This window comes from Ranitomeya imitator, chromosome 4 (assembly GCF_032444005.1).
Source record: "Ranitomeya imitator isolate aRanImi1 chromosome 4, aRanImi1.pri, whole genome shotgun sequence".
Classification (NCBI taxonomy): domain Eukaryota; kingdom Metazoa; phylum Chordata; class Amphibia; order Anura; family Dendrobatidae; genus Ranitomeya; species Ranitomeya imitator.
In genome coordinates this window covers 54,727,145-54,741,235 of record NC_091285.1, presented here as the reverse complement: position 1 = coordinate 54,741,235, position 14,091 = coordinate 54,727,145, and the positions used below count along the sequence as shown (strand labels likewise).

Below are 14,091 nucleotides of genomic sequence, written 5' to 3'. Positions count from 1 at the left end.
ATCAATGTTTTGCTTTTTGCTTCATTCTCTTTTGTGTTTTTTCATTTAAGACAAGTTAAATGAAGATAATAATACCAAAGAATTTGTGATTGCAATCATTTTCAGGAAGAAACTGAGTATTATCTGACAGAATTGCAGGGGTGTCAATACTTTTGGCCATGACTGTATGTATACTCAGTACACGTTTTGGCTGCACACTCTGGCTGGCAGAACATGTGAACTGACTTTATGTCACCCTGATGCTATAATTGCAGGTCTTTCTGCACCTCTATGCTGCTGTCAGCTTATGATAGGTCAGCATCATACGGGAAGCAAAAATACACAATTACGTGTCAAATATATGATTGCTAATGTCTATGCAACAGAAAGGCAAAAAACCCTAAATAATAAAGCAAAAAAAAATTTTATTTCCGCTTTACGGCCACTATTACCTCGTGTGTCCAGTTCAACATGAACAATTTGGTGAAAAATCTTCTTTAAGCCACAATCATGAATAGGAAACCATGCCTATATCATTAGTATTAATTACAGAATTATAAAAACATATGCTAATTTTCTGTGCTTTTAAGTTTATATTAACTGTGCAATAATCACCAAGCATTATCATAAAATATCATATGGACATTAACTTACCAAGAGTTATAATAATGTAATACCTCTGCAAAAAGGTTCACTTATGTAATTCTGACCAACTCTATTCACTAGATTAAGTTACTTGTTCAATTTAAGAAGGTGCAGACAAATATTGAATAGAGTTTTCATTTTTATTGCAAACATTTTAGATTATAAATGAAAATATCTCCTCAAAATCTATTGAAAACAATGAACCGAAAAGCTGTTTATTACAGACAGTCGTACTTTATTATTGCCATTTTAATATTAATATATTATTAAATGTTATTATATGATATTATATATTATATATTTTTTTATCCATTATTCCTTTTCAAATCTTGAACTATAAATTTATGTTTATAATCTAAACATATTTTAATATCGTTCAAACATGATAAGAACATTCTAAATTAAGATAAGTGATAATTCCAAACTTTAAAAACTCAGTTTCCAAACCACTCACAGTTTTTATTTTTGAACACTAAGTGGTGCTATTAGACTGTGTCTCACTTTTTATTCAACCTAGATCTACTAAATTAACTGTAATATAAGTACAGCATATAGAGAAACACATATTTGCAGAGGACACACGGCTGTATGGACTACATGCGACATTTTCATTACTGATTGTTCTTTTTAAGGAATAATATTCACATTTCTGGATTATAGCAAACAGGATACTATTATATCACAGTTTTGTGACAATGAGTAATGCAGCAAGACAAAGCAGAAACAAATGGCAACAGAATTATCAGGTATTTTCCATTATTTTCTTCTTTATCACTGATACCTATGGCCAGTTACAATATTCAGTACATGAAGAAATGAAGAAAGGATCTGTAATTGGGAATGTGGCAACAGATCTGGGATTAAATGTGGATGAATTTGCAATTAGAAAATTTCAACTGATTTCAAAAGCCAAAATTAAGAATCTGAATGTTAACTTGGAAAATGGAGACTTATTTGTATCAGACAGAATTGACAGAGAAACGTTATGTGGAAATAAACCAAACTGCTTTATAAACCTGGAGGCTGTAATAGAAAATCCTTTGACTTTTTACACAATCACCATAGAAATCCAGGATGTGAATGATAACTCACCGATATTTTCTAAGAATCATTTTGAAGTAGAAATCAGTGAACTCACCTCACCGGGGGCTCGTTTTGCTTTAGGAAATGCACAAGATCCAGACTTAGGCTCCAACTCCATACAAAGTTATACACTGAGCGGCAATGAAAACTTTGGCCTTGGAGAAAAAATTACAACAGATGGAATTAAATATCCAGAAATTATTCTGGAAAAGTCACTGGATAGAGAGAAACAAAGCTACTATGAGTTAATATTAACAGCCTTGGATGGAGGTAACCCACAGAAATCAAGCACTGCTACAGTCAGGATTATTGTCCATGATGTTAATGACAACCTGCCGATGTTTAATCAGGACACATACCGTGTAAGATTACATGAAGATGCAGCTATTGGGTCTCTTGTAATTCATCTAAATGCAACTGATGAAGATGAAGGGTCCAATGCGGAAATAGCTTATTCCTTTAGTCATATTTCTGACAATGCTCGTCAGTTATTTACTATAGACTCATTAAATGGGGACATCAAAGTAATAGGAGATTTGGACTATGAAACAACAGATTCCTATGAAATCACTGTAGAGGCTAAAGATGGTGGAGGTCATGTAACTCATTGCAAAATATCAATTGATATAATAGATGTCAATGACAATGTGCCAGATGTAATCATCACATCTCTCTCAGCATCAATTCCAGAGGACTCACCACCAGGAACTGTGGTATCATTACTGAATGTCCAGGACTTGGACTCTGGGATGAATAGTGAAGTTGTTTGTCACATCTCAGACACTTTGGCTTTTCAGCTAATCCCATCTTCTAGTACTTACTATAAACTGGTAACTGCAGCTAGCATGGACCGAGAAAGAAATCCTTCCTACAATGTCACCATACAATGTATGGATGGCGGATCTCCTCCACTGTCCACCAACAAAACCATTCAGCTCAATATCTCAGATGTGAATGACAATGCTCCAGTTTTTGAGAAGATGAAATATATTCTGTATATTGGAGAAAACAACCAACCAGGTACATCAATACACAATGTCCGAGCCTCAGATCCAGATGGTGATGAAAATGGGAAAATAAGTTATGGCATTCTAAACAGCAACGTAGACGATATTCCTGTGACATCTTATATTTCCATTAATTCTATAAGTGGAGTTCTCTATGCCCAGAGATCATTTGACTATGAACAGTTGCGGGAATTTCAGTTCCAGGTGATGGCTAAAGACAGTGGATCTCCTCCTCTAAGCAGTAATGTCACAGTGAGGATATGTATCATTGATAAGAATGATAATGCTCCGAAGATCCTCTACCCATCACCAGACACTGAGGGATCAGCATTATTTGAGTTTATTCCTCACTCTGCTGAGAAAGGTTATCTAGTCACCAAAGTGATTGCAGTGGACGCTGACTCTGGACACAACGCCTGGCTCTCCTATCACTTGCTACAAGTTCCCGATCCTTCTTTTTTCACCATTGGCCAATATACTGGTGAAATAAAAATTGGACGTGACATTCAGGACACAGACACCTTAAGACAAAAAATAGTGGTTCTGGTGAAGGATAATGGGGTCCCATCTTTGTCATGTACAGTTTCAATACAATTAGTTGTGGCTGAAAACTTTCAACAAGTCGTTCCAGAGATTAAGAAACAAACTAATATTTCTAATACTTCTTCTAATGCAACTTTCTACTTGGTGGTTTCCATCGCTCTTATATCAATTGTGTTCATTGCAACTGTATTAATTACCGTAATCTTAAAATGCAGAAAATCAAGTACTCCTACAAGTTATGGGGCATACAGTAGAAACGTGTATCCTCAGTTCACCCTGGGATGTCCTTCTGAGATCAGTGATACCAGTTTACCTTTCCCATTCTCATATGATGTGTGTGTGACTCTGGACTCCAAGCAGAATGAAATTGCTTATCTGAAACCAGTGCAGAACGTCCCCACAGAGAATCTCATAGACACTGATGATTCAAAAACTGGAAATGACTCTTCACAATTTGATGTGCCTTCTGAAAACTTTATGCAGGTATGAATCAATATTTTATTAATTATGTTTTTTTTGCTTTGACTTATACTAAAGATTTTGTAAAATTGTACATTAAACAAAAGTAAGAATATGATTCATATATATATATATATATATATATATATATATATATATATATACAACTTTGACTTTGTTTTTATGTTACAATGTTACTGGCATATGTTTTCTTAACTTCCACTATAAAGTTATATAAAGCTTCTATGTTGATGGGACAGTTGTTTGGCAGTTCCATGAAACCTTTTCTGTTTGGACTACTCTTACTAGTAGATGGGTCTCACTCTTTGCTGCCTTTTCAGAGCACTGATGGCACTGCTGGACATATTTTGATTTTGGAGCGAAGTAAAGATGACATATTTTTCATTTGCTGCACTAAATTTCCTAGGCAGACCACTGAGTTTATATTAATCCTCTTCATGACCGGAGGTATTTTAAGTTTCTGCGTTTTTGTTTTTCGCTCCCCTTGTTCCCAGAGCCATAACTTTTTTATTTTTCTGTCAAAATGGCCATGTAAAGGCTTGTTTTTTGTAGGACAAGTTGTCCTTTTGAAAGACATCATTGGTTCTAACATACTATGTAATGGAAAACAGGAACAATATTTCAAGTGCGGTCAAATTGCCAAAAATAATGAAATTCCACATTTGTTTCTTTTTTTAGCCTTGTTCACTAAATGCTAAAACTGATCTGTCATTAGGATTCTTCAGGTCATTACAAATTCATAGACACCAAAGATGTCTAGGTTCTTTTTTATTTAAATGGTAAAAACTTAAATCCAAACATTGGTAAAAAAAATAAAAAAATAGGCGCCATTTTCCGAGACCTGTGGCGTCTCCATTTTTCGTGATCTGGTGTTGGATGAGGGCTTATTTTTTGTGCACCAAGTTGACATTTTTATTGATAACATTTTGGTGTACATACAATCTTTTGATCGCCGATTATTGCATTTTATTGCAATTTGAAATTTTTTATCTTTACACCATTTAGTGATGAAGTTAATTATTTTTTTACATTGATAGAACGGGTGACTCTAAGTGCGGCAATACCAAATATGTTTGTATTTGATTTTTTTATTGTTTTATTTTGAATGGGGTGAAAGGGTGGTGATTTGAACTTTCATATTTTTTTTTTTTTAAATATTTTTAAAAACACTTTTTTTACTTTTGCATGTTTCAATAGTCTCCATGGGAGACTAGAAGCTGCAGTTGTCTAATTGCATCTGCTACACACAGGCAATGATCAGATCACCTGTATGCAGCAGAAATGCTCACATGCTATGAGCACCTACCAGGGGGCATTGCTCATAGCGATTCTCCTATGACAACCACAGAGGTCTGCCAACACATTGGTGACCCGCGATCATGTAATGGGTTCACCAATGGGCGGGTTTTCTGACGTGTTTCCGGTAAGCGACAGTTAAATGCCACTGTCACAAATTGACAGCGGCATTTAACAAGTTAACAGCTGCAGGTGGATTGCTGTTTGAGGCACATGTCAGCTATACAAAACAGCTGACATGTGCGGTGGAGCCCACATCAACGGGTCGGATTCCGACCTTGGCATACCATTACGCTGAACGTCAGAAAGGGGTTAAAAATTGTTGCAATTTTTTTTATGTTCTTTAAAAAGATCTTGATAAAACATATTTTGAAAATGCACTTTGCTTTGAAATCCTGGCCTGGTTAGACCATGTTGATACAGTAGAATTACCTTGGGTCAAAAAATACCAGCAGGTTGTAGAAAGTACAAAGGGCTCCAATCCGGCAGCCAAAGAGTAGTCAAGTTGTTGCTGGATCTACATCCTGTAATCCAACTGGCCTATCTCTAATCATTCTTATACACTCCCTGACAGAAGTTATGTCGCTTATCCATGTTATGTAAATAAAAGCTTATAACCAGACATTAAATTCATCCATTGGCTGTATAAATTATTCTTTTGAAAGCTGAAATCCTCCAAAATGTGGTTTAGGTTAAGAAAATAAATTGGCCTCAGTGCAGAAATATTGATCATTTTATGGACACAGAATGGTCAGATTTTGGCAAGACAAATGTTTTGTCGCCTGGTCATATAATGCACCCAATCCTAATTTACAGCCTCACCTGTGCTCAGTAAATGATCGGTTAATTAGTGTGTATAAAAGGAAACCCAGTACCCCAGACCATCACTTGAACTGCAACTTGAGCTCTGACAACATGCCAAAAATCCACCCTGTGACCAAAGCCTTGATTATCAAGAAGCTGAAAACGAGATCCACTGCAGAGGTGGCTGGCACCTTTAATGTGTCTCAGCGACAAGTGCAAATAATTAAAAATAGATTTGAAGAGACTGGAGATATGTTTAACAAGCCCTGGTCGGGCAGACCCCGCAAGATCCCTGCACAGGATGAACGTTTGTTGGTTAGAAAATCCAAAGCAAGCCCCTCTTCCACTGCAGCAGAGCTCCAACAGGCCTGGTCACCTCAAGTCCCTGTGTCAACTAGAACAGTTTGTAGGATTCTGTCTCGAAATGGCCTCCATGGTCGAATCAGTGCCCAGAAACCAGCACTAAACAAAAGGCAAAAAAAAATGTGGCATTTGCAAAGTCCCACAGCCTGTTAAATAGATGGATGCTGGAAAAGTGGCAAAAGGTGGATTTCTCTGATGAAGCTTCAGTAGAGTTACACCACAACCTGCTGCAAATACTGCAGGAGACCTACTGGAGCCCGTATGGATCCAAAATACACCCAGAAAATAGTTAAATTTGGTGTTGGAAAGACAAAGGTCTGGGGTTACATTCAGTATGGAGTTGTGCGAAACATTTGCAAGGTGGAAGACAATATCAATAGCCTAAAATATCAAAAAGGAATTAGCTACCTCTTATATTCCAAATCATAAAAGGGGTCAAATTCTGCAGCAGGATAGTGCTCCATCTCATACATCCATCTCTACAACGAAGTTCCTCCAGGCAAAAAAGATCAAGGTGCTAAAGTACTGGCCAGCCCAGTCACCAGGCATGAACATCATTGAGCATGTTTGGGGTAGGATGAAAGAGGAAGCTTGGAAGACAAAACCAAAGAATCTAGAAGAACTCTGGGAGGCATGAAAGACTGCATTCTTTGCTATTCCTGATGACTTCATTAATAAATTGTATGAATCATTGATGAACCGCATGGATGCAGTCCTTCAAGCTCATGGAAGTCACACAAAATATTATATATGACTCTAATAGCACCACAACTTCATTCACCAATGTTATGCAACATATATTTGTATTTTAATTTAATTTGTTTAAATATAACATTACTGTCTGTGGGCGACAAAACCTTTGTCTTGCCAAAATCTGACCATTCTGTGTCCATTAAATGATCAATATTTCCACATTGATGCCAATTTATTTTCTTAACCTAAACCACATTTCGGAGGGTTTCAGCTTTCAAAAGAATAATTTATTCAACCAATGGATAAATTTAACGTCAAGTTATAAGCTTTTATTTACATAACATGGATAAGCGACATAACTTCTGTCAGGGAGTGTAATAATTATCCAAAATATTGTGCCAAAAGGTTTTTTGAGGTTTCAAAACCTGTGTTTGAAGGCATAATTTGTAACCTTTATGAAGCTTGACACCTTGTCAGTGTTGTACTGTTTACATATCATACTAGAAGATAATAAAGTATGCCCATGCAATGTGCTGTCACATTACTATGGAAACCAAATGCCTGTAGTACTTTAATAACAAGAAAGGGTTCTTTGTTGATAAACATGAGTGCATCAATCCATGGTGGATCAAGTTATAGTTGAATTTCCTGAAATTCTTAGTTTCATGTGAATTTGAAAATGTTGAGGTTCAATTGATGAGTTGCAACAAAAATACTTGAAGAGCATATAGTAAAATTGCATCAGAGAATTCAGGAGTAGAAAAGTAATAAAAACAAGCTTTATGAAATCATTTGATAAAATTTGCATAGCATCAAAGATTTGGGTGATGACTACTGATGGGCGAACCCGAACAGTAAAGTTCAGTGTCCGTACCGAGCACCTACTGTTCTGGCACGGACCCCGAACATGGAATTCTCAAGGAAGTCTGTGTCACTGTTTGGGTTTGGCACCCTGAACATTGGATGTTTCCCATGCTGTCATTGACATGACAGTGTGAGGAACACTGGCAGCGATAATCCGGAGTAAGATTATTACTGCTGGTCAGAGAGCTGCATGAGCCAGGAGCCATTTACCGTCAGTCAAAAAGGCGTCGACTGATGTGAGTACTACTCTCATCAGCCTATACCTGCTGTTGCTGATAACAACAAGAGCAGGCACGGCTGATGGGAGTATACAACAGCTTTCACCGGCACTATAAATAAATAAATACATTTTTTTAAAAATGTTGTGGGGCCTGTTCTGTTTTTGATAGCTAGCATGGCAAAACTGACAGCTGTGGGTTGCAACTCTCAGCTGTCAGGTTTATCATGGCTGGTTGTCAAGAATAGAGGGGTCCCCATGCCATTTTTTTAAATTATTTATATAGTGTTTTGACAGTCAGCCAAGTTAAAACAGTCAGCTGGAGTCTGGTATTCTCAGACTGGTAAGGGGCCATGGATTTTACCCCCAAGTCTAAAAATAGAAGCCTGCAGGTGCCCCTGAAGCCTTAGAATACCAGTCCACTGCTGTCTGCTTTAGCTGAGCTGCTTGTCAAAAATGGGGGGGACCCCACGCTTTTTAAAAATTATTTATTTATTTAAATAATTTAAAAACTGTGTGGGAATCCCTCTATTCTTGATAACCAGCCTTGCTATTGCTGAGAGCTGAGTGTTGCAACCTGCAGCTGTCAGTTCTGCCATGCTGGTTATCAAAAAGAGAATAAACCCCAAGTCATTTTTTTAATTTATGTATTTATAGTACAGGCGCCAGCTGATGAATACACCCATTAGCGGCACCTGCTCTCACTGTTATCAATTACAGCAAGTGTCGGCCGATGGGAGTAATACTCACATAAGCCAACACCTCTATAACCGGCGGTAATCTAGCTGCTGCCCTAATAGTAGGTGTTTGGTACAGACCCCGAACTTTACTGTTCTTGTTCGCCCATCACTATTTGTTAATATTTGCTGCAATTTGTATTCAACCGTTATAGAATTGCATGTCTTATTATATTTTCCTGGTGGTCAAGGTCCTTACATTCGCGGCATTATATTGTTCATTTTAGGTATGGTTTGACGATACTGACAATACATCTCTGTAAATAATGTTTGTATAAAGAGACAGAATTAGTCGGTCACAGATCATTCTTGCAAAAAGTGCCTTCTTTTGTATTTGTCTTTGACTGATATGTAGTACCAGATTTCTCAGCGATAATGGAAATTATACAATTTTCTTTTCCAACCGCTTTTGAACATTATAACCTCAAGGGTAGCAAAATACTAACTTAAAAGGTTGAGGAATCTTCAAATTAATTGTGTTCAAAAAGAGTTCGTAGAGCAGCTTAGTTGTGTGTTAAAATTAGCAACATATTTAATTTGTAAAGAAAGTGACTTAAGAAAACTGCAATCTCCTGCATTTATATGATCACAGATCTTGATACCTTCTAATATTTCCAAATATAATTTACGGTATATGGAAAATAATACTAAACATGTAAAAATCAGGTTGACCTTTCTATAATAAATTACACTGTGCCTGAATGTTTCAGTTAAAAAAATCATGTTTTTTTAATCAATTATTTAATATATAGTTAAGAATTGATTTTAAAAAAAAGTTTTAATGTGATATAAACAATGGATCTACAAAAATAGAAATATAACTCGCAGTACCTCAAGTTGAACTCTGAGTGCTGCTATAAGACTGTGGAATTATATTTCTAGCTCGATGTAGAGCCCTATCGCAGTTTCCCTGTACAGATCCATACAAACTCCTGTATTATTGCCACACAGCAGCCTGCTTTTTTTGGATTACTCAATTTCTTGATCTCTCATTTGGCTTTTGCATTTTATCTAAAAGAAAATTTCATCAGGAATTCCTATACAAGGATGCAATTACATTTTCTGCAAAGAATGAAGCATAACACGAGATACAAAGGGGCAAAATGGACAATGATGTGGCAAGTATTAATCTGTGTTTCTTCATTTGGTTTCAGGACTATATCAGGCCAGTTACAATATTCAATACCTGAAGAACTAAAAAAGGGATCTGTGGTTGGGAGTGTGGCAAAAGATTTTGGATTAAATGCTAAAGAATTGTCAGGAAGAAAATTCCAAATTGTTTCTCATGCTACAAAGCAATATTTTAGTATTAATTTGGAAAATGGAGATTTACTTATGTCAGAGAGAATTGACAGAGAAGCGTTATGTGGGGCTAAGCTGAGCTGCTTTATTAACCTAGAAACTGTGATTGAAAATCCTTTAATGTTTTACACAATCACTATAGAAATCCAGGATGTGAATGATAACTCACCGATATTTTCCAAGAAAAAATTTGATATAGAGATTAGTGAACTCACCTCACCTGGTGCACGCTTTGCTTTAGGAAATGCCAACGACGCAGACTTGGGCACTAACTCTATACAGGGTTATAGATTAAGTAGCAATGAACACTTTACTCTCGGAGAAAAAAATACTAGAGATGGACTTAAGTATCCCGAAATAATTCTGGAAAAATCCCTAGATAGAGAAAAGCAGAGCTTTTACGATTTAATTCTCACCGCTTTTGATGGGGGTGAACCTCCTAAAACTGGCACTGCCATAATTAAGATTATTGTACAAGATGATAATGATAACTTTCCGATATTTACCCAGGATACTTACAATATAAAGTTGTCTGAGAATGTACCTATAGGTTTTCTGGTAGTTCGCTTAAACGCAACCGATGAAGATGAAGGGTCTAATGCATTAATAACATACGCATTTAGCCATATACCTGAAGATGCGCATGATATATTTTCTATAGATTCCTTAAATGGAGAAATAAAGATCATAGGGACTTTGGATTATGAAGTAGCAGATGCTTATGAAATGACTGTGGAGGCTAAAGATGGAGGTAGTCATGTGACACATTGCAAAGTGTCAATACAAGTGATGGATGTGAACGATAATGCTCCAGAAATAATAATCACTACTCTATCAACAAGTATTCTGGAGGAATCACCACCAGGAACTGTTATAGCAATTATAAATTTCCATGACCGAGACTCAGGGATCAATGGTGAGGTTTATTGTATGATTTCAGATACATCCGATTTCCAACTAGTACCATCGTCAAGCAACTACTATAAATTAGTGACGGCAGCTAATATGGACCGGGAAAAGAGATCTATTTATAACACTACAATCAAGTGCGTGGACAATGGATCACCTCCACTATCCAGTAGTAAAGTCATTGAGTTGATCGTTTCCGATGTGAATGACAATGTTCCTGTTTTTGACAAAAGAAACTACATTGTCTACATTGCAGAACATAGTCAACCAGGGATATCAATCCAGAAAGTTCATGCTACAGATCATGATTCTGATGAGAATGGTAAAGTCACATACAGCATCCAAAATAAGAACATAGAGGATATACCGGTAACAACGTATGTCTCCATAAACTCAATGACTGGGGTAATTTATGCCCAGAGATCATTTGACTATGAACAGTTGCGGGAATTTCAGTTCCAGGTGATGGCTAAAGACAGTGGATCTCCTTCTCTAAGCAGTAATGTCACGGTGAGGATATGTATCATTGATAAGAATGATAATGCTCCGAAGATCCTCTACCCATCACCAGACACTGAGGGATCAGCATTATTTGAGTTTATTCCTCACTCTGCTGAGAAAGGTTATCTAGTCACCAAAGTGATTGCAGTGGACGCTGACTCTGGACACAACGCCTGGCTCTCCTATCACTTACTACAAGTTCCCGATCCTTCATTATTCACCATTGGCCAATATACTGGAGAAATCAGGATTGTGAGAGATCTTCAAGACACAGATACTATAAGACAAAAACTTGTGGTTCTGGTGAAGGATAATGGAGCCCCATCTTTGTCATCTACAGTCACTTTGACTTTAGTTGTTGCAGATAATTTTCAACAAGTTGTGCCAGAAATAAGAAAACAACTGACTAATTCAGATACTAAATCTCCTGTAACTTTCTATCTAGTCATATCCATAGCTCTGATTTCTTGTCTATTTATTACAACTGTTATCATCACAGTCATCTACAAATGCCGAAAAGACAACACCCCGACTACATATGGGGCATACAGTAGAAACGTGTATCCTCAGTTCACCCTGGGATGTCCTTCTGAGATCAGTGATACCAGTTTACCTTTCCCATTCTCATATGATGTGTGTGTGACTCTGGACTCCAAGCAGAATGAAATCGCTTATCTGAAACCAGTGCAGAACGTCCCCACAGAGAATCTCATAGACACCGAGGAAACTAAAGCTGGGAATGGTCCTACAAACATTGATTTGCCCTCCAGCATAATGTCTCAGGTATTAAGATTTATGTTTATTTAGTTGTCTACATTTTGTTATTAAAGGGAATATGTCACCAGGTTTTGGCTACCTCATCTGAGAGCAATATGATATAGTGGCAGAGAAGCTAATTCCATTTGATGTATCACTTATTAGGCTATTTGTTACAGTTTTGATTATAATCCCTTCTGTTTGCTGCAGATCAAGCAGTTTTCCGAATAACCCTCAGATGTGTTATTGTTTAGAAATCTTCTTTTACCACTTTATGTAAATGACATCTTCCAGGATCTGGGGAGGATGTTATCTGGAAGGCAGAGTTATCCTCTAGACACCTTTTCCCTGGAGCCTGGAAGAGGTCATTTATATAAAGTGATAAAAGATGATTTCTCAGTAACAGCACATCTGATTTGAGACACAGGTAGGACTGTTTTCAGCAGTCTATAACTTATATACCCAAATTAATATTTTAGATAGGTCAAATGTGATGGCAAATTCCATTAAAACTGGGCATCCAATGAGCATTTATTAGAAGTCAGACTAAATTTCTAGATCATTGACACATCTCCAGTAATCTAGTATTTTTAACCTATATTATGGTATCTTGTTGAACAAATGAAGTATCAGAACATCTCAAGACAGTGAGAATCATCCTACTGCTCTAACAGAAACATTTCAGGGATGTGGTGATGGTGACACCTTTTGCTATACAATTAATACTCCCTGGTAGTGATGAGCGAGTGTGCTCGTTACTCGAGATTTCCGAGCATGCTCGGGTGTTCTCCAAGTATCTCGGGCGTGCTTGTATATTATGTTTGAGTTCCTGCAGCTACATTATTTGCGGCTGCTAGGCAGCCTGAATAACTGTGGGGATTCCCTAACAAACAGGCAATACATGCATGTGTTCAGGTTGTCTATCAGCAGCAAATCATGCAGCTGCGGTGACTCAAACATAATCTACGAGCATGCCCACATTACTCGGAGAACACCCAAGCATGCTCGGAAATCTTGAGTAATGAGCACACTCGCTCATCACAACTCCCTGGTAATAGGCATTAAAAAATGATTAGACATATATGTGCACTATCCATTCCCGACCGCTGTGTATTACACATTGAGGTAAAAGCTGTATTTATGATTATGAAACAGTTAAAGACAGGGGATTTAGTCAGGATGGGTCTTCTGATGAAATAATAGTCTCATGGATGTGTGAAATTGAGCTTAGAGTATGGCCAAATGGGGTGGCCACCGACAGCCATGGATGTTAGCTCCTGTAGTTTGTGATTGTTTGACAACCACTTGATTTTGTGGTAAACAGCTATTTTACTCATTAAAGGGACTCTGTCACCTGAATTTGGCGGGGCTGGTTTTGGGTCATATGGGCGGAGTTTTCGGGTGTTTGATTCACCCTTTCCTTACCCGCTGGCTGCATGCTGGCTGCAATATTGGATTGAAGTTCATTCTCTGTCCTCCGTAGTACACGCCTGCGCAAAGCAATCTTGCCTTGTGCAGGCGTGTACTATGGAGGACAGAGAATGAACTTCAATCCAATATTGCAGCCAGCATGCAGCCAGCGGGTAAGGAAAGGGTGAATCAAACACCCGAAAACTCCGCCCATAAGACCCAAAACCAGTCCCGCCAAATTCAGGTGACAGGTTCCCTTTAAACTGTCCAACTGGATATAATTTACTTACCTTTTTGAGAGGTAAAACAGCTGCTCCCCTGCAAACTCAAGTAATTGTTTAAAGAATATTTTGGAAATCCGTCCTTTCTGTTTGGCCTTAACCTTAAAATCTCTAGAAACAAACACAGGCTTTTTATAGGACGCCTTGAAGATTTCAGTGATTTTAAGCCTTCCTACTGAGGCCAATTTGTGTTTTCCTCCTATTCTCTCAAAAAACATAAA

At 37.4% G+C, this 14,091-nt stretch overlaps 1 protein-coding gene across 4 annotated transcripts in view; it reads left to right on the top strand.

Annotated features, from left to right (window-relative positions):
- LOC138675454 (protocadherin gamma-A4-like) overlaps positions 1-14,091 on the top strand; it is a 732,953-nt gene that overhangs the window by 223,315 nt on the left and 495,547 nt on the right. Inside the window, exon 1 of one of the 4 annotated variants that reach the window (XM_069763692.1) lies at positions 1,404-3,740. The exons of the other annotated variants lie outside the window; for them this stretch is intronic. Within the exon in view, the coding sequence (XP_069619793.1) occupies positions 1,440-3,740 (2,301 nt within the window). The 5' untranslated portion in view covers positions 1,404-1,439. Of the gene's footprint in view, positions 1-1,403; positions 3,741-14,091 lie in introns of those variants that run through there. 4 annotated transcript variants of the gene reach the window in all.